At 40.9% G+C, this 25,785-nt stretch overlaps 1 protein-coding gene across 4 annotated transcripts in view; it reads left to right on the forward strand.

Moving 5' to 3' along the window:
* The window catches only part of SOX6 (SRY-box transcription factor 6), a 528,806-nt gene that overhangs the window by 307,877 nt on the left and 195,144 nt on the right, over positions 1–25,785 (forward strand). For all 4 annotated transcript variants that reach the window (XM_075548430.1, XM_075548432.1, XM_075548431.1 and 1 more), the window contains exons 5-6: positions 8,528–8,700; positions 11,467–11,535. In XM_075548430.1, coding sequence (XP_075404545.1) covers positions 8,528–8,700; positions 11,467–11,535 — 242 coding nt within the window. The remainder of the gene's footprint in view (positions 1–8,527; positions 8,701–11,466; positions 11,536–25,785) is intronic.

The raw sequence follows: 25,785 nt of genomic DNA on the forward strand, positions 1-25,785 counted from the left end.
GCCATTTGCCTATTGGGTGAAGTAATTTTCAGAAGTCGATCATTTAGGAGTTTTATTCTCCATTTATCATACTGGTTAAAAGAACAGATTGTGTCCATACTGCCTGATACTGAATCCTAGACATACAGGTTGATAGCTGTAAAACATAGGCAAGTTGCCTACTAATTTTTGGTCTCAATCTCCTTGTCTTTTAAAATTCCTGCTGTGTGACATTGTTGTGCATAGTAACTGAGTTGATATATGTTAAGTTCTTCCTAGCACAAAGTACCATATATTCTCGTGTATAAGCTGACCCGAATATCAACCGAGGCACCTAATTTTACCACAAAAACGGCATATAAAATATGCTGAAAAACTCGGCTTATACTTGAGTGTATACAGCAATTACTATATAAGCCGTTCTTATCATTGTATGACTAGGAATATATTGGGCAAGGGAAAATCCCAATTTACAGTAAGGAAGAAGTAATGTATCCTAGGAATGGGCCAGGCATCTGGTCTCTTTGGGCAGGCAACGGTCCCAAGCCTGTTTGTCCCTGGGAGGCTTCTGAAACCCTCTCAGCTCACTTCCTAACTTTTTCCATGCCAATGTTTCTGGCTAACACCTGATACTCCAGCTCACAGGCACACTGTGTACAGGATGGCAACACCCTGTAGATTTTTGAGGTCATAGTCATCAAGCCTTTCATGAGTGCTTTAAATGCTGTATCTGAGATGCTGGAGAATGCTATGGAAACAGGATTGCACTTGACCTTGGAGCCAGTAGGCCATATTGCTATTTGAGGGGGAGGACTGAGGAACAGCAAGCATAACAGAGGGTTCAGACTGCCAGGCAAGGTGGGGCTGCAGAGTAAACTTCACAAATGATCCGATCAGGCTAGGTGTTCATGTCCTGAGTAAGACCAGGCATGTCATTTAGTGTCCCTATCTGTTTTCACGTATGTAAGATGTCAAAATGCAGTTTTCTGGCCTCTTTGGTTGTCTGATTTCCTAGACGAATTTTTTACCTTCTCATATAATAAACAAACAAAGACTTCCTGAGAAGTTGTATATTTCTAAACCCTACATGGCATTAAAATTTTAGGCCTATTCAGGTTACTTGAGTTACTTCAGCTTTTGATATCTTAATTGCTCATCTGGGAAATGAAAATAACTGAGTTACTCTAAGGGTGAGGATTGTATAAGGAACATGTAAGAGTTTACAGTTTATGCACAGTGAATAAGGTCTACTTTTCTTCTGCTTACTGCAGTGGTTCCCAACCTGTGTATCACGACCCCTTTGGGGGCCGAATGACCCTTTCACAGGGGTTGCCCGATTCATGACAGTAGCAAAATGACAGTGATGAAGTAGCTACAAAAGTGATTTTATGGTTGGGGGGTCACCACCACATGAGGAACTGTATGAATGGGCCGCGCATGAGGAAGGTTGTGAACCAATGGCCTATATCTCGTGGTGATGCTTCTAGAAAAAGAGCAACCCTTCCAATTCCAAGTGATAATATTGGGGCTAAGCAGATTATCATTTGAACTCCTCAGGCACCAAAGAAATGCATGTTTCTGCAAGGCCAGAGCTTCATAAGAGGATGTGTGTGTTACGTCTGTGGGGTCACTGAATGGCTGTCCTCCTTCGAGAACAGCACTGTGGAGGCAACCTGTCTGATCCTGCAGGAGAGATTTGTCTGGATACCTTCATTTCCCCATCCCATAAGGGCAAACTAATAAGGCACAGTGGGCTGAAGGCCCAGCTGTGAAGTTTGAGGTCCGGATGGCAGAATTCCACGGATTGTTCCTGCTCTCTTAGGATGTGTAACATGAATAGCCCTCAGTTGATCCAGGAATAGACTTCCTTTTGTAGCCAGGAAGAGAGAAAGCTGAAGGAGAGGTGAGTGTGCCTGGGAGTTTGATCTTAATTTCAAGAGAACCTGGCCGTCCTCCTCTTGGTTCGGAACACAATCGACTTTAAAGGCCTTTAAAATGAGAGTTGTTTACCTTTTGAGAATGGCATTCTCAGATAGTCAGTGAAAAGGAAAACAAACAAAAAACAGCAGCCAGTGTACCTCAACGATGAGGCATACTTCCTGTGCCACGGCCACTAAGTGATTCCTGAGAGCACAATTGCTGCTTTTATTGAGCTTTTTATTTACTAAGAAGTGGACAGTAGCATATGGGAGCAATGACAATAGCCGACTGATGAGAAAACAAAGAAATTCCAGTATTCTGCTGTTTTGAAAAAAGTCATTCAGAATTTAGTCATATTGGTTCAGCTGTTGTAACCAAAGACTGATAAGATAATGGAGGTCTTTGTGGTGGTTTTGTACTGAAATCCTTTATCTTTTATGATTCACTGGGGCCCTTTAGAGGGGAAGGCTTTCAAAATGGCCACTGGATTCAGAACTCAAATTAGCTGCTTGTGCACTGGGACAGGGCTCCTTTCTCAGGCGGCCCCCACAGAGTAGCTGTTATCAAGGGACCTTCTCATAGATGCTTAGGTTCTTCAGTTTACTCTATTTTTTTTCCATTGACTTTTTGCTGCCCTATTTTGTGACATTTAAAAGAAGACTATATCAAAAAAAGAGGCCAGTGCTAAACGGTGGCCTGAGCTTGTGAAGTGGGGACATCACAGCCCATCTCAATGCATGGGGGACTTGTGTGAGCCTGGGCAGTTTAACCAGGCGATCTGGGGGCTGAGATCAAATGCAGCTTTCTTTTACGACTCCCATTGTATTTTTGCTTTCTTCTCAAATAATGTCCATTAAAAAAAATTACAACTGACCAGAGAATTCACTCCTAAGAGCTTTCCTTTTCAACTTTATTTAAAATCTTCCTAGGACTTTTAGCTGAGGTCCTTGATAGATGTCACTTCGGAATCAGCATCAAAGTGCTTTGATCTGTCCTGGATTGGTATGGAAAAGTCTATCTCTATCAGAACTCCACTCCAGTGCTAGCCAACCAGCCTGTCCTCCACCCCCTGCCCACCTGCCCCCTCATTCCAAAGCACAAACATTTTTCTTAAGCAGGCTTCTTGTAATTTCACTGCAAGTCTTACTGAATCTCGTAGTGTGCCCAGGGACCCAGGAAACGAGGATGATCAGACACAAGTCTGACTAGGACATATTTCCAGATATTGCCACTGGCTGATGATCGTTATGGGTAAGATATTGTGTTTTTAAGACCACAACCCCTACTTTCATTTGAAATGAGAAACATACAGAGAAACTGACAAAATGTAATGCATCTGTCCCTGGACATGTCTTCTTTATCTCACTTTCTTTGCATCTCTCTGCATTACTATGCTTATTTCTGTTTTGTTTTAGTTTATTTTTTCCTCTGGAAAACAAAACAAAAACAAACATGAAAAAACTTCTTATCAGCATCACATAGTAGTAATCCACTTTTAGGGACAGTTACTAAGAGACTAGCCTCTTTAAGATTTCTACATTGCATGGAATTAGTTTAAAAGAGGTGAGGAACTGGCTGATGGGACCAGGTATCAGGCATCAACGACTCAAAACCAAACAACAACAAATCATATTGATTCAAATGAGGGGGAGGGCAGAGTGGAGACCCAAAGCCCATCAGTCGTCAATTGGCCACCTTCTGTCAGAAGGGCCACAAGGAAGAGACCAGCCAGTCAGGGTGCAGTATGGCACCAATGAAACACACAACTTTCCTCTAGTTCTTTAATGTCCCCCCCACCCTATCATGTCCTCAATTCTACCTTACAAATCTGACTAGACTAGAACATGTATACTGGTACAGATAAGAGCTCTCAACACAGGGAATCCAGGACAGACAAACCTCTCAGGACCAATAAGGGGAGTAGTGAATCGAGGAGGGGAAGGGAAGGGAGCGGGGGAGTTAGGGGGAATCGATCACAAAAATTGACGTATGCCCCCCCCCCCAGGAGGACGGACAACAGAAAAGTGGGTGAAGGGAGACAGCGGTCGGTGTAAGAACAGTAAAAAAAAATAATAAATTATCAAGGACTCATGGGAGAGGGAGGGGGAGGGAATGAAAAGCTCATACCAAGGGCTTAACTAGAAAGAAAATGTTTTGAAAAAGATGACAACATATGTACAGATGTGTTTGACACAATAGATATAAGTATGGATTGTAATCAGAGCTGTACAAGCCCCCAATAAAATAATTTTAAAGGAAAAAAAGAGGTGAGGAAATGATTATTAAGTGTTGTGCAAGTTGTAGACCTTGTACAGACCTGGCATTTAAAGTGGTGTCGCTGTGCCCAGTCAGAGTTCGAGCATGGTTGATTCTCATTATAAATACAAGCATGTCATATCGGTAAAGGGAACTGGCAGACTATGGTGACAAGTTTGGTGAGCAAATGCAAAAAAAAAAAAAAAAGACTGGAGAATTTTAAACTTTGCTTCTTACTTTTCCATTATTCATCAAGAAGGACAGCATAGTCGTTGCAGTTTTAACATTTACATTCTCCTCTATTTTGAAATTTTCCAGTTGCTTTGTGCCTTTGGCATGTAGTCAAAGTGTGTGACGTTGAACGGGGCAGGTAGCCATAGTCTGTAAAGTTGAAAAAAAGATGATTTTAGTTAACCCCCCCCCCCCAAGTTCTTAAGATTATCACCCCAAAAAAGGGTAGAGGGCTGACTTTTAAACTCTTGTAGTGAAAGATGGTATTTGAAAACTTTTGATGAGGGAAATTGCCACCGTCTTTACATTTTGAAAAGTGTTTCCTTATTTACACACTACTGACTTCCTATTGAGACTCAAAATTTTAAGTACAACTGGTAAAGAATTCAATGGATCAAATTCGGCAAATCTGAAGTCACTGGAATAAAGGCCCCTAAGAAAAAATGTGTCAATTTTAAAGGTCTTTCCTAACTGAAGACCATTTTGTGATGGAGCCAAAGGTTAATAAAATCAGTAGTGAATGTAGCAATTTTACAGATAAGCTATTCACAACAAGTGTAGTTCCTTGAATAAAAAGCTAATTCAGTCCTGAAATGCCACATGCAGCCGCAGTGAATAGCTGCTTTTAGGTGCTTTCTGGAGGAGGGTGAGCTCCAGAATCACCACGCTCTTCTCTTCCAGCGCCTGCCCGCCCGCCCGCCCGGCTGCCTGTAAATTGCTGTGAATGGGGCTGTGGGCTGACAGGCTCTATTAAGACAAACTGCCTTTCTCATCGGAGAGATAAAATAAATCAGGTGTTTAGTCAAATTAAAATACTTCAGCTGGAGCAGGCCCTGGGGAGCACTGATCCACCTGACTAATCTGAGAGAAACTCAAGACAGATGTGGTTTGGGGATAAAGACGACCCCATGGAACAAAAAAAAAAAAAAATAAGGAAAGAAAAAGAAAGGAAGGAAGGAAGAGGCGGGGTTCCTGCTGCACTGTCTTTGGAGTTGACGACTAGACAGAGCTCATTGTGGCCAGTGTCAGAGGCACCCTGCCTGAGCTACTGGAGAAGAGCAGGGTGCTCGCTGGCTCAGAGAGGCCGTGTGCACGAGCTTTGTCGCTGGTGCGATTTTGTGGTAGTTTATGAAACGGCAACTGTTTTTGTACAGGAGGCAGAAGAAGCGACTTTCTGCTAAAGCAGTTTAGAGGCTCCTTTTAAGAGAGCTGGAAAGATGTGAAACATGACACGATGGGCCTGGCAGGTCCTTAGCATCCGATCGCGTTTTCTTCCAAGTCAAGTGCATTCAGGCTCCAAGTATAATTTAACACAAGATTTCCATAGAATGACATGACCTCCTTAAGAGCATAGTGTTTTATGTTACTTAACATGATCTAACCACGTTATGTTTGCCCACCTCACCCCAGCCCCCACCCCGTCCCGGGTAGTGTCCTCTTGACAACTCCAGCAGTTGTTGTTCCTTTGCTAAGGCACAGTTTCATATCGAATGAAGCTGGGGTGGTGTTTTGTTTCTTAATTTTGTTTTATCAGAACTAGCCTTTGTTTATAAGGTGGGTGGGTGGTTGGTCAGTGTGATTCCCACTTGGAGTTATTTCATTGCAACAACGTGTGCACTAGCTATGCATTAAAATTAAGAGCCGCCAGAGCTTTTAAATGCCTGCCTTTACCCCACTGTGTATGAACAAACACATTGAGTTGAGAACACAAGACTGCCCCTACACATACTCATATTAGTTCACACAGGTAGGTAATGTCGGCTTAAGGGACTCCCCACAGGTCGCATGACGGGGTACAAGTCTCATGTGCAGGGGGCTTTGTAGCCCGACTCACAGCTCTTCACCCTCTCGTTACCATTTGGATCTAGCCAATTGCTCCGCAGGTTTAAGGAAAAGTGTGTGCTTTTTCTCCTCTTAAGCTGGTATCTTTTTGACAGGTTTATTCTGTAAATCCAGATATTCATACACATATCTATGAGCTTTAGCATTGGAAGCACAAGGTATATGTACTGACTTCACCTTGAACAGAAGAGGCTGACCAAACCAAACTCACTGCCAGTGAGTCAATGCCGACTCATAGTGATCCTCTAGGACAAGGTAGAACTGCCCCTATTGAGTTTCCGAGACTGTAACTCTTGATGGAAGAAGAGGTTAATAAGTCATTTATCCAAAATGTCTTTGTAATTCTTATCAGTTGTGCTTTATATATGTGCCATCTGGATTAATGTGTCTCCTCCCACTTTGGATTATAATCTGCATGAGAATAGATACTGGGTCCGCTTTCACTTGCCATTTTATCATTAGATCTTAATGTAGTACTTGCCATAATGTTGCCACGCACTGGTTAGACAGCTCCGCTGCTGCCTGGAAGATTGGCGGTGTCGACACTCCCTGTGGTTGTGAGGGAGAAAAGTCCAGGGGAGCTATCTGCTCGCCTAAGTATTTCAGCTAGAAAGTCCCGTGGGACCGTTGTACTTTGTCCGTTAAAACTCACTTTCCATCCCTGGTCGCCAGTAGCCGTATCGCTGCCTTCTAGTGCCTGTGGCCTTGACAGATACATTAGTTGAGCTTTACTTGAAATGATTCCAAGATCCTCATCAGAACCTGCTTCTGTGTCTGACTGCATTTCTAGCCTGAGAAGTTTTTCTTTTTGCCCAGCCGAAATTCCTTTCGCTGAATTTAAAACCAATTTAAAAAATAAATCCTGATATTTAGAAAGAGAGTCACTATCCCTCATGCAGCATCAGAATACAAATGTGTAACATTGTTTTACTCTCAGGTTTTACCGTTTAATGCTAACTTCAGGGCATCTTTCAGTTCAGTGGGTGTTTAGGAGACACTGACAGGCTTTTGTGCTGTTGCTTTGTCTTTGAAACCCCGAGTAGCTATTAGGAACCCCATTCCTTCTGCTAGGGGCCCCTTCACGGCCATTATTATTCTGAACCTCCGGGAACCACCTACTAGCAAGTGTCCTCTGAAGGCCCCTCTTTCTCCCTGGGGTCATTCAGAAAAAGACGCCACTTCTAATTAAACTATTTCTCATTTCTTAGATTGTGCTGGTACTCTCTAAGCAGGGATGAGTCCCCTCCTGTCAGCCTCCCACCCAGGAGGTTGGAAGTCTCCCCTTCTACACACAAATTGGCAATCTTTGTCCCTTTGACAGCTGGTGGCATCTTTCTGAAAAGCTTGCAAATCATAGATCATTGCTCCGTAGTGAAACCTGTGTGGCTCAGATACAGTGGGTTGAAATTCTTATCTTATGCGGCGGTAAAATGCTCTAATTTAGACCCACAAAAGGGTTCTGTACACTTTACTTAGGCGAGGCGTGCAATTTGCCCATAAAGGCCTGCTCAGCGCCGCTAGCGCATAACGTAAGTGTTCCGAGGTATCATTTTCATTGAACACCATATCCTTATGCATAACCTTTTCCACCTGGGAATATGTCACCCCCCCCCCCACCTTTTGAAGAATGACAAATGAGAAAGGGGTGAGCGAGCCCCAAGCAACATTGTTGCCTTTGAGGATACACTTGGGTGCTTTGAGCCTGATCTCGCAGTAAAACAAAACACCCTAAAACGGCAGGTGTGATCCTTTCTTACCTGAACAAGTTTTGGTTCTCTCTCTGTACTTGTCCTCTGGCCCAGAGATGGGCCCCTCTCTTCTGAGCTTGAGACATGGATATCTGCACAACACAAAATTTTCATTAGGCCAATAACCAAAAACCTTCTTAGGTCACTTTCTTAAGCACCCACTATGTCTTGGTGACTGTATTAGTCACTGAGGACAGAAGTGATTTCAATATTACTGCCATCCATAGTTCTAATCTTTGGTGTTACTAGGTATTACCTTCGGGAGGAGCGAGAGCTTGTCTGTTTTGTTTGGTCCTGTTGGGACCACAGGAAAGGGTGGGTGAGAATTTGACAGGTGACACTCTGTCCCATCTTGGCAGGGACAGCAAAGAACCCTTGCTCTCGCTCCATTTCTGGGACGACTCTCGGGTGCTCCTGCACCTACAGTGGCTCCCACTAGTCTCAGGTGTCTAAGTGTCTGAGGACAGGCCCATATCCAGCCTGCCTCTCTCTGCTTCAGTCCACCCAGACTTTCCTCAAACTCGTGAGCTATCATCTCGCTTCCATTTTAGGTACACCTGAGAGCCTGGCAGAAAAAGAGCGGCAGCTCTCCACCATGATCACCCAGCTGATCAGTTTACGGGAGCAGCTCCTGGCAGCGCACGACGAACAGAAAAAACTGGCAGCCTCACAAATTGAGAAACAACGGCAGCAGATGGACCTTGCTCGCCAACAGCAAGAACAGGTGAGCCCTGCAAAAGGGCTGATGAACGGGAGGTGTGGAATGTGCCAAGCTCAGCGAGTCATCACATTGATTAGCTTATTTGTCATCTGCTTTCCTTTAAAAAAAGGTAGCAAAAGGAAGAAGCCTTTTGGAAAGCTGAGGTTCAGAAGATTACTGAGCGGCTGTGTTTATGACAAAGAAAGCATCATAACGACCAGACACTATTGAAATGATAAACTGTTTCCGAATGTTTAGATCAGATTAATTTCTCAGTGATACTTACTTACTGCAGCCCAAGTGTAGTTGAACTGGGAGCGACTCACTTCACTCTGGGCCTTACTTTCCGTATCTCAGCAAACGGTGGAAACTCTTTCAGCTCCCCAGTTCACCGCTTTCCTCTGACTTTAAAGCCAGGGCGACCAGACAGACATCTCAGTTTTCCCAGGATAGCTCTAAGTTGACGCCTGATTTTCAGGGTAATTAGTAATCTCTCCCATCCCCACTTTCCACGTGACAAAGTTGTCTAGGTTTGGTTGATAAATTATATGGCCACTTTATTTATAGCATAGGTAAATCATTGAAAATAAATTGGCACATGTTCCCAATAAGAATGTGAGTTGATTGACTTAGAAGTGAGAAAGAAGCAAAGTTTAAATGCTTGTCTTTAGCAGTAATTCACGTTCCAAAATGTGTTCCTTGCTTCATAAGAGTACATTAATCTAACAACAATGACCTTACAGAGTAGTCCCTGATGCTTTAGATCAGACAGACCCAAATTAATTTGCAGTCTTTAGGAATCTGACATCATTACTGGAATTATCTTTTCAGTTAAATGTATTTTATAGGGGAATATAGAGCAATATATGCTCTGTTGATTTTAATGAGTTGTGACGTCTGGTATTTTATATGCTTGAATATTTGCCCACATGTAGGAATATGGACTCAGCCCCTAATGGAAAATAACATAAAGGAACACTGTAAAAAATCAGAAGTTAGAATGTCATTTAGCCATCCAGAGATGACACAGTAATTAACTATTGACACTTGTGAATAAGCTAGCACAAATTAATCTTGACACATTTGCAGACGAGTGATATCTTACAGTGAACACTTTGTAATTATATTTCAAAATGAAAATTAAATGACACTTAAAACTAGGTTGTCATGCTCAATGAAGCGAGCATGTAGCTCAACCGATTGGTAAATAAAATTCAGAATTTGAGCCACATGGTGCTTATGTACCATACTTCACGATGTCAAACCTGCACGTCGAGAGTGGCTGAGAGCAATTGCACGGTGGCGCTTTGCTGCATTTCTCTGCAGCACTGTGTCATTTAGGAGGGACCATCAATATTAGATACCTAGTGGTGTTTCACTGGTCTGCGAAGAGGACATAAATATTCATAGGCTCCAGCATCCACACCTGAAGCTGTAGAGTGAGTCGTTCGTTTCTGATTTGAATGGCAACATGCAACAATGTGGGCCATTCCAACCTGAGTAAATATCCCTTCCATTTCCCCTATAAAGTTGTGGCGAGGAGTGGTGCCATCCCCCCAGCTGTAGTCTGTGGCGAGGGTAGTTCCATCAGGACTTCCAGTATGACCCAATCACCACCAGAAACCCTAAAGTCACACGTGGGAATAGATCATCATGCTGACCTCATGTTGAACAAAATGGAATTTGGGTGTTCCCCTCACCCCGACCCCTGCCCTGTTAATTCAAACACCTAAAAGTCTCAAGAAGCACACCTGGAGGCTGAGCCACACTCATTTTCACTTTTAATGATACCCCCTATAACTATCTCTTGTAAATAAGAAAATAGAGGAAGCCTAAACCATAATATTTTGCTTATAGTGTACCATGATGCCAAGTCCTTCTAAGTGCGCCCTGGCCACTTTTTCTCTATAGCCTCCTACCTTAGTGGTAAGTGTGTTCTTGCCAAGAGTTATCTTCCTGGACATCACACTGTAGCAACTCACCTTTCAAGGCCATAAACAGCCTGATGTCTAACTCACCCTGCACAGCACACACCATTATTCTCAGGAAGTGGTTCGCCCTCCGGAGAAACGGATTCACTCCTCCATCGGACTTGTTGTGACAAGTGATTAATATTTCTTTGAATAGATCTGCTAGGATGTTGAATTTGATTGGTGGGTGACTCACGGGCATATAAAACCTATATGTGGATCCCATACTGTAAAACCAATACATCCCCCTCAAATGGACCAATGCTGAAGTAGAGTTTAATTTGTTCTTAATAATACTTGAGATAATGGGTGCAACAGTGTTAACAAATCTAGAGACATTCTACCCTTTGACATTTGTAAATGCATCCTTCCTGTCTGTGGCTCTCCACTTCACAATAGCCATCACTGAAGTAAACCATATTGTGCCGACTTTTCGCTCTTTATTTACAGATGTAGAATTTCATATCCAAACTAAGCTCCTTTGGAAACTGTACCCAGAGTTCTCCTGTGCTCATTCTCCAAGGATTAGATTTCTAAATCCCCATTTTTTTCTAAATGGCCAGCACAGAGATAAGTGAACAGATATGATTCTAGGGGTATTTTCAACCTAGAGATAAAGATTTAGGGGTAAGCAGAGACATAGGACTGGATTGAAAATATTTATCTCCAACTTTCTGGAACGGCCTTCCTCATTTTATTAGGAACTCTTTGACATAGAGGTGTGCATTAAAGCTTTCTGGTAATGCCAGGAGAGCTACCCGAGGTAATGGCAAAGGTATGGGCATTTCATTTTAACTTAATAAAACTTTATTTCCAATAGATTGCAAGACAACAGCAGCAACTTCTGCAACAGCAGCACAAAATTAATCTCTTGCAGCAACAGATCCAGGTCAGTGTATTTTATTGCTCTCATCTGATTATGCTTAGACACTTTCCTCCTTGAAAATGGAATTTAAAATACTGCCAGTGCACCCTGTCTTATAAACAGCACCAATAGGATATTGTACAGAGCTGTACAAGTAGATATAGAAAATATAGATGAGGCAGTGGCACACACATTCTCCTAGGCATAAGCAGAATAAACGTTACCTTTGTTTCCTTCTTCAATTTACTTAAAGCAAGGGAGTGCAAAACTAATCGTTTCTATTCTAGGATACCGATGCCATCTTAGAGCCACAAACCGACTCTTTGCTTTGTATTTTGTTATCTAACAGCATTATTGGGAGATACTTGCTTTTACTTAGGACAGTCTGATTGAGCCAATTATGAAGAGAATTTGATGACGTGGGAAAGGCTGGTCATATTTGGCTTGCTCTTTAACAAAGATTAAGTGCATTCCTGCTGTGCAGTGTTCTGTTATGCTAGGTGCTCAGGGCAGCCATATCAAGATTAGTGGATAGTGGTCTGCCTTCAGGGAGCTTACAGTCTAGATTGGAAGAAAAACCTGTTAGTGAACCATCTGACATCCTTTCAAGTCACTTTTCTGACTGGTAGAACTATAACAAGATACAGATCACAATGATAGTACTATGGGAAGGGAAAGCAATGGTATGATTTCTTGTTTAAACATACTCGGTGGTTATTTCAGCTAGCAGCTCTTTGAGATAGGTAATATAAGCACTGATGTGCCTTCCAGAAAGTCATAGAATAAGGAACTGGTGATTTGGTGACTAATCCTCAGAAATCCTGATCCTAGACTTTTAAGTACCTCACCAGAGACTCTTATTTCTCTTGGTTGTTGTGGGTATTTTCCAAATTGCTGGCATCAATGATTCAACTTAGTTGGTCCAGCATATTCTGAATTACACAAGGGACTTCAAAAAGTTCACAGGAAAATCCAGTTCTTCTATACCTTAAAAAACTATAAGTAACCTAAAGTCATCTTCTGCCTCATTGATGAAAACTCGGGATTTTTAAACTTACGTCCTTCATTTTATTGAACACACTTCCCGTTCCAGGGAGTGGTCCCTTCCATTTACATAAGTACTCATTGAGGGCCTAAACAAATAAGTGTACCTCACTTGGTACTTTGTACAGCCGCCTTTTCCCTGGATTTTGAGCTGGTGTTTTGATTCGGATTCTATGTTCTATACCAAGTCTGTCTATACATCTCAAAAGAAAAAGTCAAATAGAAAGTAGAATGTCTCTGACATTTCTGATTCTCTTTACAATTAAATCCTGGAATAATGATTTCTTTTGTGATTCATGTTGAGATCCTTGATTAAATAACTGCCCAGATGTTCTTTTCTGCCCTTATTAGAATTTCCAGTGGGTTCTTCCTGTCAAGGTCAAGATTTATTTATAGCCTGTGGCTACTTATATTTTTCTGCCCATCCCTCTTTGAGCACTTAAACCCCAAACCAAACTCATTGCCATCAAGTGGATTCTGACCACAGAGACTCTATAGAAGGCTTCGAACACTAAATCTATACAGGACCGGGCAGCTTCGTCTTTCTCCCATAGAATGGTTGATGGACTTGAACTGTGAACCTTGTGCCTAACAGCCCAATGCTTATCCCACAGTGCCACCAGGCCTCCATTTTAAGAACTTAGTGTTAAATAATATCATCATTTCGCTTCTCCTCCTTGTAATGCAGAGATGGAAGGTGTTCCCTGAGGTATTCTCAGATCAGTTGCTTCTTAGTCATTTACTTTAATACACATTTCGCCCCTTACGTCACAGTTGTTTATATTGCCCAGCTATCTGAAGGACATTTGCTGAGGAACTCAGAAGCAGCCAAGTCAGCTTGGAGTATTTTTGTGAACTATTATCACTATTTATTAATTATATTTGATTTTTAAGGTTGTAATTTGACTACACGTATTTGTCTTTTTTTACATTGCCATTTTCTTGTTTCAGAAAACTAGAGAGCATTATCTTAAAAAATGACTTCAAGTTTTCTAATAGTTTAATAGTTTTTAAAGCTTGTGGATATTTGTCATTTCAGAAACTTAAAACAAATGAAGATAATCAGCATTAGAATTCAGCAGTATAAAATATTATAGAGGGATTCAGTTTGTCAGAATTACATTCATAGTAGAAATAAAGAATTCATTGTAATTGGAATTCATATTTTGAAAAATAACATGAAATAATAAGGGCAAAATTACAGTTCATTCTATCCTGAGCTACTGCTTTATGACATGGCTTGTCAGTATGAGACCACTCAAGGAATTTCTCTTTACACAAAACACGTTCATCTCTGATAACTAATAAAACAAGTATTTGACAGTCAGATTCATAGTTAAGTTTTCAGAGGGGGCATGGATTAACTATATTCTCAAATACAGTTTATGAAAAGCCACAGATTCAGCCAAATGTAGGGGAGATAGTATTGCTATCAATAGTATCATTTTAATGTATACTAGTTTTAGGTAAATATGAAATTTAAAGGATGCATCAAAGCAACTTTTCACATTTGAAAACAAAATAGAAAAAAAGAGAAAAATCCAACAGACCAAAACTCCAAGATGATAAAAACAAAACTTAATCTCTTATAAGGCCAATGAGAGATCATCAGAGCAACTTTGTAACCTTTTTTCTCTTTCTTTCAAAATCTGAATTATATAACTTATTGGCTAACTCGGTCGATGAGATTAAGCCATGGGCCATGAATGGTTACATTCAGAATTGTTCTTTACATCTGTTTCAGAAAGCTGATTTCGAATTAGTCCTGTTTGGGAAGGGCGGCAGGGTGGGGTGTCTGTGATTTGCAAATTTAATAGAAAGAAAAAATATCTTCTATTTTTTTGTAACAACCACACACAAATACATCTGGGTCTATTTTTATAATGAAAACACATGAAAAACCTGAATGGTTTTAACAAAGGTATTTAACAAAGATTTGATATAGTACTTTAAAAGTTTCTAAGGTTATTTTGTTTTCAATCACTTAACATTTATATGTACAGATAAAAATGATTTAATTTACATTATTTAGTCTCTTAATAAACTTTTAAACATGATTTTTCCTTGATAATTACCAAGTAAACTTTCAAAGATAAGTTATGTTTACAAAGTAAGATGAATTATTTTATTAACTAGTATTTTTATATTTTTGATGAGTCAACTTTTATAATTTAAGAAATTAGAGTAATAATTTCAAAAGATTATTAAAATATTTTAATATTAATATGTATTTTAGGAGATTGCTTAGTGAATTCAAATCCTTCTGTTTGTGTTATTCCCCACTCATGGATCCAATAAGACATTAGATACCTTTTATGTTTTTTTCAGGACAGAAATAACATAGTTTGTATCCATCGTAGGGAAAGTACCAAGTGAATAGATCATAAAATTTGAATCCCTGAAAATTGAAAATGTGAATTCGCGTGGTGCAGTTGTAAAGACAGAAAGTGATTTCAGTAAGGTCTTCCTCATTTTTACATCAATGCACTATAGTATCCTAATCAATCTTTTGATTCTGTTGTTTATGAGTTACTGTTACAAGTAAATCAAATTCAATTTTAATCAGTTTGGCAGTTATAAACAGATCAAAGCATGTTTATATTATTTTGGTCAAAGCATATTTATATTACTTCTGATGATAATTTATTATTTTCAGAATAAATATTTGCCTAGAGTAGTCCTATAGTATTATTAAGTATCTGGGAATAATCCTATATTATTAATTATAGAGCTATTCTGAGCAAAACAAGAATATTTTTAAAATCTTGATTTCTTGATTCAGCCCTGCACATATTCATCTAGCCTCATGTGACCAGGCCATGGATTTGAAGCTACATTCTTTCATTTCTGCTATAGCTTGTCAATAGGCGTGCTGACATTTCAGCTAGAATTTAACTTAATCTTTGCAATGAGAATGTTCTAATGAGAATTTGCCTCATTAGAATATCTGTGAGAAACATATTTTCTAGATGTGAATGCTGATATCCAATTATTCATGTCTCTTCAGATCCCAATTTTAGAGTTTTTCAAGTGGTCTGTATTATGTGCTATAGAAACTGTCCTCTACTCCTGACTGGATAATAGTCTCTTAAAAATAGGCTGGCTGTTGGGAGTTTTATTTGGGCATTTGGCTTTGTGGGCCAGTGCAATGATTTAGTCAATGCCTACACCTTTTGGGGTGGGGGTAGGTCTTGGAATTGTTAGCTTTTTTCATGATTCATGTACAGCCTTGGTTCCTCCCATCACTTAATAAATGCATCAGAAGGCCGACTATCCGTGAAAGGCCTGAACGGAATGCTGCTGCTTCAAAGATACTCTTTCTTCCCTGCTATTTATTGGCTTTGCCACAGTGCTCTCCTTCTCCCTGAAGTGTCACTCTAGTCCCAAGAGTATTTGCATGTAGAATATGCTCTGCTTTTCAATGAACTTATTCCTGCGCTCAGTTTAGTTTAGTTTATGGGTTTGTCATGGTAGGCCACCATCAAATCTGCATCGTCCTTCTCCCCTGGTAAGCAGAACAGGTGCTCATAAAAGGAAGAAGTGATTGTTCTTGAAACCATTCCACAGATTAACTTGAGCTGTGATCCCACCTTTGAAGGAGGTAAACCTTGCCTTTTGTTCCCGACAGTATGATTAACTACAGTCATTTCAGGTATCTGCTGAGCAGGACTACCCTTTTATGTGAAGCAGTTGTCTAAAGATCAGAAATAATTACTCTGTACATTAGCCTTCATGGCCTGTATGACCTGGTTAATTAATTTTTTGCTGGTATAATAATAATAGAAATATATTTGAAGATATGCTTCATCATTAAGTATCTAATTGACCTCAACTTTTAAGAGCTGGACCCTCCATTTATTGTCTTTTGGGGATGTCTAGAGCCACCAACAGAGGAGTGAGGAAGTCAGGAGCTGACTTCCAGTCTTAGTCTTTCTAAGTCAGCTTATGTCTCTTTGCTAATTGTTTCACATTGATAAACAAAAAACAGTCCTGGTGCTCCTGTTTTGTTTTTAGAGAACAGTAGGTTTGTGCATGTTATTGATCAGGAAATGGGTCCCCAGGCTCTGAATAGACCCGAATAAACCCATTGAAAGTAACTGGATCCTTCTATCGGCACTGTACATGCATGTGATACTCTTCTCTTGTGATGAAATGAAGGTTGTAAACAAAGCTAGTCTAGAATTAGCCCCCAGCTTCAGCAAATCCTTAAAATATTTTGTAATTCTGTCTTCAATCATGAACTAGCCAGGAAAAACAGACCCTCTTTCCTCTTTCTGTTTTTCTGCTGTATGCTGTTTTTAATTGCCCACAGGCAGGCTGTTGTGATCTTCTTTGGAAGTTTAAAAATCAAGATAAAAATGCAAATCTAATGATTTCTTTTATGTAATCTAATTAACTTTTAAAGTAATGATAGACGCTCTATAGCCTGCTTCAAACATCTTAATAATGAAATTTCTGGAGTATAAAGAATAGGTGATCCTGCTATAATTCATGGGTAGCAAGAAAGCAGAAATTCTTGCTGTGCTTTAGAAAATCTGTCCGAGTTATTCTTCCTAGACCGCTTGCTTGTTGAAGCCATGGTGGAACTAGGAGTGAGGAGCGGCACCTGATAGGATCTCCTGAGGTCTCTGGGTTGTTGGGCGTGTGCCTGCTCCCTGCTTTCCAAATGTGGCCTCGTGGTAGAGGTCTGAGTCTGCAGTCTAACGCCTGATTGGTGACTCTCCATGTGTTTCATGCTTTGGCCTTTTAGCTTCATGATCCTACCCCCTTTTCTCGCACCCTACGTGTGGTTCCCTCTCAGACTTTACTCGCCAGCTCTCTCCCAGATGAGTGAAACTAGGCAAACAGCCGCACGCACATAAGTCTGAGAAAGCCAGAGTCTGCTTCTTTGGGGGATTAATAGAAGTGGATGAGTGCCTTACTGCTTCACTAAAGCAACAAGGTGGAGCTCAACGGAGTGGGGCAGATGATCCAGGGGACCCCGGCACCGGACATTGCCTAACCTTGAATCATTCCACGTGGAAGAAGTGGCTCTTTTTCTGTTGTTTCTTTATCCTTCTGGTTACATTTAGTAAGTGAAGTTTTAAACCCCTTTCTAATTCACTGCCAGTGACTCAATCCAAACTCATAGCAACTGTTTAGGGCAGAAAACTACTCCTGAGGGTTTCTGAGACTCCAATTCTTTATGGGAACAGAAGACATCATTTTTCTTGTACTCCTTTGGAAAGGCTGCTGGGTTGGGACTTCTGACTTTGCCTTTAGCAGTCCAGCACTTAACCCGCTGTGCCACCAGAGCTTCAACTACCTCACAAGCAGCTGTTAAGTCTGTGTAGTGGAGAAGGGAGCAGAGAGAGAAAGGAGAGAGGGAAGGGAGAGAAAATCAGTGTAAAAGCCTTTGGAAACAATAGAATTGAGATAAAACTGTTTACTTTTTACAGCTTTCATTCTCATGCTTATCTTGTATTTCTGGCAGGGAGTTTAGTTTTCTGTTTGTACTGGCTACACAGAGTTTCCATTCGAAATAAATGCATTTCAAGAACAACCAAATCAACGTGATTAAAAATAAAAACCTTAAGCAAACAATAGCTCAATACTTGGATCTGGCAAAAAGTGTGAAGGCGAGTCTTCAGTACCTGGGAAACCCTTAGGAGAGCTGCTCTTGCTAACTGTGAACCTTGGAAGCGTCTTCTAGAGGCCCTTGGCATTATTATTCAGATGGCGGTTCCCTGGGGAAGACTGGCCTTCCTGTGAAGAACAATAGAGGACGTTTATAACCAAAACTGAAAGTAGATTTTTTTCTTTAGTTTTAAATGCTCTTTCTTTTTTATGAAGTAATTGTGATAATAGAGGGCATGTGCTTTCTTTGTTTTTTAATAGTTTCATTGGGTAAAATTGAACTAGTGAAGAGAAGTACTTGCTTCCCCCACCTCCTTTGAAATCTTGCCGGGTAATACAATGCGACCCACGGGCACTCCCACCCTAGTCTAAACCCTTACTCCGCATTAGGAAAATGAGGTGTGGACTCAAAAAGTGACTCAGGGAAGTTAGAGAGCTGGATGGAGTCAGAGCTATGAATGGAAACAGTGTCTTGACTCTTAGATCTGATACTGTTTCCAGCATTCTAGGTTGTATCTCAATTTACTCGTTTTTTAACTTCAACACAGCTCACTATGCTTCAGTTTTCTGGTTTGTAAAATGTAGGTTATCAGACCTATCAATAATGCCTACTTTTCCTGCAAATGGGAAAATCTGGGAAGATGGCAAATTTGGTCTCAGTCTATCCCAGATCTACTACAACTGTTGTTGTGACTGAACTAATGTTCCCTATTTTATTTCTTTACTGGATCTAAGTTCTAGCACCCATGGAGGTAGCTACATTGTCGGGAAGGGGTTTATTCAGGGAGTTAACAAGTTGCAATATCAGTGAGAATTGCTCAGGGTAGTTGTTTACCAGGTTGTGTTACAAAGTTTCAGGTCTGCTAGTAAATGCTCAAAGTGGGGCAAACCACTCTGCGGTCAGTCTCCCCAGGAAGGGGTTTGGCGTCAGCTCTGTGGGTCCGCACACCCAGCTCCCTGAAAGAAGTGCCCATAGGCACTCAGCTCCACTTCCAAACATACAAACGTACGTCAGCAAGTCCACCTTCCCCAATTAAGTGTCCAGGATCATCCCAGGCCACAGGCCAGGCTCCTGCACAAAGTATTCATCTTTACGTGCTCTGTGGGCTGGGAAGTCCCTCACTCTTGTAAATTCTCTGGCTCTTGGTTCTGCAACTGTTTCCTGGATCCAGGAGGTTCACTAGGCAGGGATCCCAGGTCCAGAGGACACTCTCCACTCCTGGCTCTAGCTGGTAATAAGATTCCTCCTCCTGCGTCTCACAGGGCTCATTTTATTCACAGCAGGATGGCATTCCAGGGAATCCAGTTCACAGTTACACACAAGGTGAATCCCATCAATATCTGCCCCCTCTGTCTTACCAGGCCCATGCAGGGAGAGGGTGGTGAGAGTTAGAGGCGTTAGCTAAGTGAGCCGCATTATGTAATTCACTGCCCCTGCAGCTGTGAACATTTCCTAATAGTGGAAGAGATCTGAAGAACAAAGTTGAAATCTTTTTGTAGTGTACTCTTGCAGTGTTTACATACACACCTCTTCTCGAAAACCAAACTCACTGCCACCAAGTCTATGCTGACCCATAGTGACCCTGTAGGTCTAGGGTGGAGCTACTGGATTTTCGGAGAGTGTAACTGTTGAAGAGAGTAGAAAGCCCCATCTTGCTCCTGCAGCGCACCTGGTAGGTTCAAGCCGCTGACCTTATGGTCAGCAGCCCAACATGTAACCGCTGTGCCACCAGGGTTCATATGCATCTCTCAGGAAGTTCAGTCTGTTACTTTTATGCAGTGTGGTTTAAAATGACATGTTTCTATAAGGGGGGGGGCACCTTTTTTTTCCCTGCCCAGCACCATTTGGATATTTATAGCATCTCTCCAAGAACCTACTAGTCGAACATCTAATGAACTCCGAATGTGATGGCAGCTGGGACTGCTTCTCTGTGAGGTGTGTGAGGGTGACGAGTGCTGGTAAGTCCGTGGGCCATTCACAACCCCTGCTCTATATTGAGGGTCAGTCACCTTTACCCGCTAATGCCATTTAAGCTGCTCCCATTTTCCACTGGCAGGAATAAGCCGGCAGTGACAGCATTTGATGCGAAGGAAGGTCTGTCTTTGTCTTGAGTTCATGGGGAACCATCTGGGAATCTTTTGGAAATGCTGATCCCTGGGCCCACCTCCTGAAATTTTGCTTTAATTTGTGTGGGGACAATCCGAGCAGGGGGACTTGTGAAGCTCTCTGGGAGATTCTAGTGGGCAACCAGGCTTGAGAAATACTGCTCTATGTGGTGTAATGCCGATGAAATGTGACCTCTCAGTTGTTTAGAGACTATCTAGAGAGCAGATTGTGGAACATAATGTAAGTAGATCATTCTTGAATAGTTGAAACGCACTTTTGGCTTTGATCATGGCTATTTTACTTGTCCCTGGTGGTGCTGTTGGCCAAGTGCTAGGCTGCTTACTGCAGGGTCAATAGTTTAAACCTACCAGCCTGGCCCTAGGCTCGCGCACAGCGAGGCTGTCTGCACCTGTAAAAATTTACAGGCCTCGGAAATCCTATATATCTTCACCCAGAGGTGGAATCAACCTGATGGCAGTAGGTGGATGAAATTTTACCTACTAGCTAGAAAGTCTATAAAAGATGCTGACTTACAATATTTTAATACATTTAGTGAGGTTTTCTAAAAACTCGATTTAATTTCTATATAGATACAGAACAGGAAAATATTAATAATAGGCGATTTGTGCCTGTATGAGAAGATATTTGTAATAAAAGTGAAGCTTTTTTTTACATGAGAAGGACACATAGAAAAAAAATTCAGATGTAATTTGACTTCTAGTTATATAGGGTAGATTTTTGACCCAGAACATAAGCCAGCTGTGATCATTGAATTGTACCTTAAAACTAGATTTTTAAGGTGTGTTGTGTCAGAATGCACATGATTTGGAGCTTTCTGAAGCCGGCATAGTTCTAGTACTTATCAGTGTCATCTCTATTGCTATTTACCAGCAAAGAGACTGGTGTATTTAATGTGTCTGGGCATGTGCTTTTTAGCTCCTTAGATTAGTTATGAGATTAGAGAAGAGACTGTATAGACAAAGTGTCCAGGTGCCAGTGGGGAGTCGAGATTGAGTCCATGGCAAATGTGTAGGGGTTTTCCTTTGGGATGGAAATACACGCCATGCTCATCTTTGTAGGCCACAGAGTTGATTCTGGCTGGGGTACACAAACAAACATATTTTGTATATTCACCTGCAAGTGATTTTGTACTTATAGACACATGCAGTTTCGAGTCCATGAATTAGAGATATGAATATAGGATAATCAGCATGTAGACACTATAATTAATCATTAGCACCATGATAATCTAGAGGAAAAGAAAGAACAACCATTTTCTCTGATTGCCAAATAAGAGCTGTTTTAACGGGCAGAGAGAGACCAAGTTTACCAAGCACACATAAAGAGTTGACCAAGAATTGGACAGAACTGTCTTGTTGCTGTCCAAGGAAGAAGGTTACATTTTCCTTTGCTGGAAAAGCAGGGTCATAGCCTCACCTTTCATTTTAAAATAGCTTTACTGTTTGATCAATAGTGCTTGTGAAATTAGAGCAAGTAAACGAGCCTTTCCAATTTGCTTTACAGTTGTTTCCCCCCGAAACAATGATGGAGTTCTGTGGTGTAGCAGCACAAAATGTACAAGTCCTTGTTTAAAATAGTTATTCATATAAATCGTACGTATGCCATCTCTTGTAAGTCAGGCATTTGCCCAGCTTCTGTGAATTATGGCTATACTTAGAATTTAAGAAGTTAAACCGTATGCATACCAGACTTGAGAGATGGGAAATAAAAATTGATATACTGTGTGACACTTGATATAGCACAGGGAAGTATCTGTTAAATTCTGAAGTGCTGTTCTGACATAACCATTTTTAATTCACATGTTGTAACACCCACTCAGAGTTATTAATATGAGTGTCAGATATTTTCACTTGTTCAAAATAAAAGAAAATAAATGATTCAAAAGATGTAATATCTCTAAGTGAGACACTGAATTCATTGTATTCTTTCCCCACTCCGTTAAGAAAATGTTAAAGTTGGATCCCCAAACAGTGAAAGTTAAGGAATTCACATATTGGAATAAAGGGCAAAATCCATCTCAATGAGGTTATCTTCATGACTTTTGTCACATATATATGCATTTCTGGGGGGAGATTTTTTTAATCCTAAATTATCTTTAATTTTCTTCAGTGGCTGTGATGAGGGCATCACTAATTTCTCAGCTATGCACATCTTGGGTCCTCCTTATACATTCATTAGTCCTATTCTATATTTCAAAGGGGGCAGGAGGAAACTTATCACTTCAAATGATTGCTTAATAATGTTTGTCCCCATTCCAAAGTTGGGATGATATCAGGAATCAGTTTCTGAATCTTCATGTTTGCATGCAGAGAATTAGTTAACTACCAGGCACCTTACCAAACCAAACTTTCTGCCACCCAGCCAATGCTGACTCGCAGTGCCCCTCTTTGGGTTTCTGAGACTAACTGATAACGGGAGTAGAAAGTCCAATCCTCCTCCAGTGGATTTCGAACCGCCGACCACATGGGTTCCAGCCCAACGTGCCACCGCAGCACCATCAGAGTTCCTAAGAGGCTCTTTAACATGATTAAGGTGGTCAACTGGAACCTGAATAAGATTAGGAAAAAAACGACACTACTTTCACAACTAACTTTACAAAAAGAATGTGCTTTAGAAAAAGCAGGAAATGAACAAGCACGCATCCGCCCGTGTAATGGTGATGACTGACGGGAATGGATTGTTATCTCAAAATACTAGGATGGAACTGCCACCCTGGTTTCTGGTTCCTTAGAGAGAGCTTCCAGTCAACCCCAAACAGCCACATCTTGAGAGAGCTGGAAGAAATAGCCAAACATATCTATTTGCAGTGCTTTCTATTTATCACAATCTGTACCTGCTCTCAACTCTTATGTCTTTTCCCAGTCCGTTTTGCCTGAGACAATCACTTAAATCCATGGACTTATGTGTTCTCCTTGACTCCGAGAGTCCACAAGTTCAGGCTAAGAGTAAACGAAGACATGGGGATGGTTATGAGCTGCTCTCAGCAGAAATTAGATGATGATTGTATTTACTTGTTCCTTTGCCTTCTGTGGGACGAACTCAGCGCCCACTTGAAGGGGAGCAAAGTGCCCGGAAAAAGAAGCCAAGAGAGACCCAGGGCGTCTGGTGTCTCATCTTTGTTCCGCTAACAACTGAAATGACTCTTTTGCTTTGGTCCTCATTTTCCATATTTTTGAACAAGTATTATTGTTCAAGGATATTACTGAAGTTCTGACCACCTGTGGTTCTAGATATGGGAAGCGACCCTGGTCCTTAGCAATGGAAGAACAGTAGGTTGTCTTGCCTACAGAGCTTGAAGGCAAATGTCAAGTTCAGTTCAGGCAAGCCTTGTCCTCCTAGGAAGAATGCATGCATTTTAAACCATCTAAGGATTTTGAATTATGAGATCAAATTCGTGTTTCCTTTGCAGGGCACTGTGATGGCTTCTAATGCCTGCCACATAAAATGATGGCTCTGGGGGAGGTTCAGAAAAATGCACTTAAGAGGAGGGTGGTCTGTAAATGCTTGCTTTCAGACCGCAGCAAACACTTTTGTGCAGCCAATGACAATCTGCCAGTATTAAGGCTCTATGATGGAAAGGGTGATGTAAACTTGATTTTAGTATTAGAAGTAAAGTATTATGATTTTTAGGGGGGAAAATCCTTGTAGCTTTGCTAAGTAATTAATTGCAGGAAATTACAACATACCCTACTGAAGTATTATGTCAGTGACATATGTAGTCTATAGCACCTTTTGCTAGTCTTTTTTGCTTTCAACCCAAATCTTGCAGTTTGGTGGTGGGTGAATTGGAGGGGTGAGGGCGGCTCTATTAAGTGTCTGAGACTGTCTAACTTTGGGGCCCTGCAAAGTGTGGCTCAGACTGTTTGAAATCAGTTACACTATGACTTGGTTACACTTGCTTTAAGTGGGTTTCCTGCTTGAAGGATAACATTAATGTGACTATTCTTTTGGCCATTTCCTCAATTCTAACTTGTTAATATTCACTTTATAGTCTCAATAAAATTTTGCACTAATTTACTGGGTTGGAGATTTAAAAAAAATCAAAGAATTTCATTTCTGATGTATGATAGAGCTTAGTACAATGGTTTTCTGATTTCACCCCATTTTGTTTGAAGTAAAATAGGGTAAAATTCTAAAATTCTAATATATTTCAGGGCATTGGGAATGAATGTAAAACAGAACCATATAATGTTTTATTTAAGTAAATCCATGTTCCTATTAGGCAGTTCACCTTGATGTGATTTTCTAAATAAATGACTTTTGTTTGATTTTTTTCCCCAATGGTTACTTGACTTTCCTGTACTAGCACATTCTGGAACCTACATCTGCTAAGGATGTGCTTTGCGGTCTAAAACGTTAAAATAATTTGTTATTTTCAAAATGATAAATCATTTGGGAATGAAACTTAAGCATGAATGCACAGGAGTCTGGGAACAATACTGATTTTTACACCGAAGCACATGTATGGAAATAGTGCTCTATGCTTGCACAAAGTGCTTGTGCCAATTGTGTGTCTGACTAATAATACCTATGTAGATATGAGTGAAACCTACTATTCTCAAAAAAAAAACTACTGCCAGTCTGGCTTCTGGGGCTGTTTATGTTCCCCATTAATTGTAGGGCTGGACCAAATAAGCATTGGGAGGTCTGGCTTTACTTATCCGATCCAGATCTTATTTTTCTTCCCCTTTGTGTAGGGTAGAAGTTCCTTGTGTTACCAACTTATTATTTTGGGGGTCACAGTCCGGGAACTCCTGGTGTTTCTGTGAAGAGTGACATTACTAGAGTAACCCTGGATGGGTTGGCTCTGCCTGAGGACACAGGCAGATGAAGCACGCGTTTATGGAGCGCAGTGAATTCCTTTCAGCTCTTCTTCCCCCTTTTACTCTGGATAAGTGTAGCTCTTAACTGGAAGTCTTGAAAAAAGCTGATCATTAGTTTTCATGTCAGTATTCATATTTCCCCACCTGTAGGAGATGGTTGGGAAGGGCAATAGGGTGATACAGAGCTTAATGGATATTCTATTTTTGTAGGAAATTAGAATATGTGGAGGGTATTTTGATTGGGTTTATAAGAAGACCACTTCACAATTGCTAGTAAAAAGGGGTGCCTTTTAAGCAGTAGCTCTAACCCCAGCTCTGAAAGCACATCTCTCCCCATGGGACAAAGTATATTTGAAAAGAACAGCAAGCATGGTCCCAGCATAGTCCTTTGCCATTTTAGTTTCACTTGAAATCCAGGTTTAAAAGTTGCTTGGATTACAAAATCCAAAACAAAAGCAGCCCTGGTGTCCCTGCAAGTCACCAAATGGGTGTTCTGTGTATTCACCAATATGTGGGAAAGCTATCTGGGGAGAAATCTAGGGAGAATACTCCCTCTTCACTTAGGCTTACAATGTTTAGGAATATTCCCTTTACCTTTTGATGGAGACCTGTCCTTTGCATCCTGAAAACAAAACCAAACCAACAGGGGGGTCTTTTTCTTTA

This window comes from Tenrec ecaudatus, chromosome 4, assembly GCF_050624435.1.
Source record: "Tenrec ecaudatus isolate mTenEca1 chromosome 4, mTenEca1.hap1, whole genome shotgun sequence".
Lineage (NCBI taxonomy): Eukaryota > Metazoa > Chordata > Mammalia > Afrosoricida > Tenrecidae > Tenrec > Tenrec ecaudatus.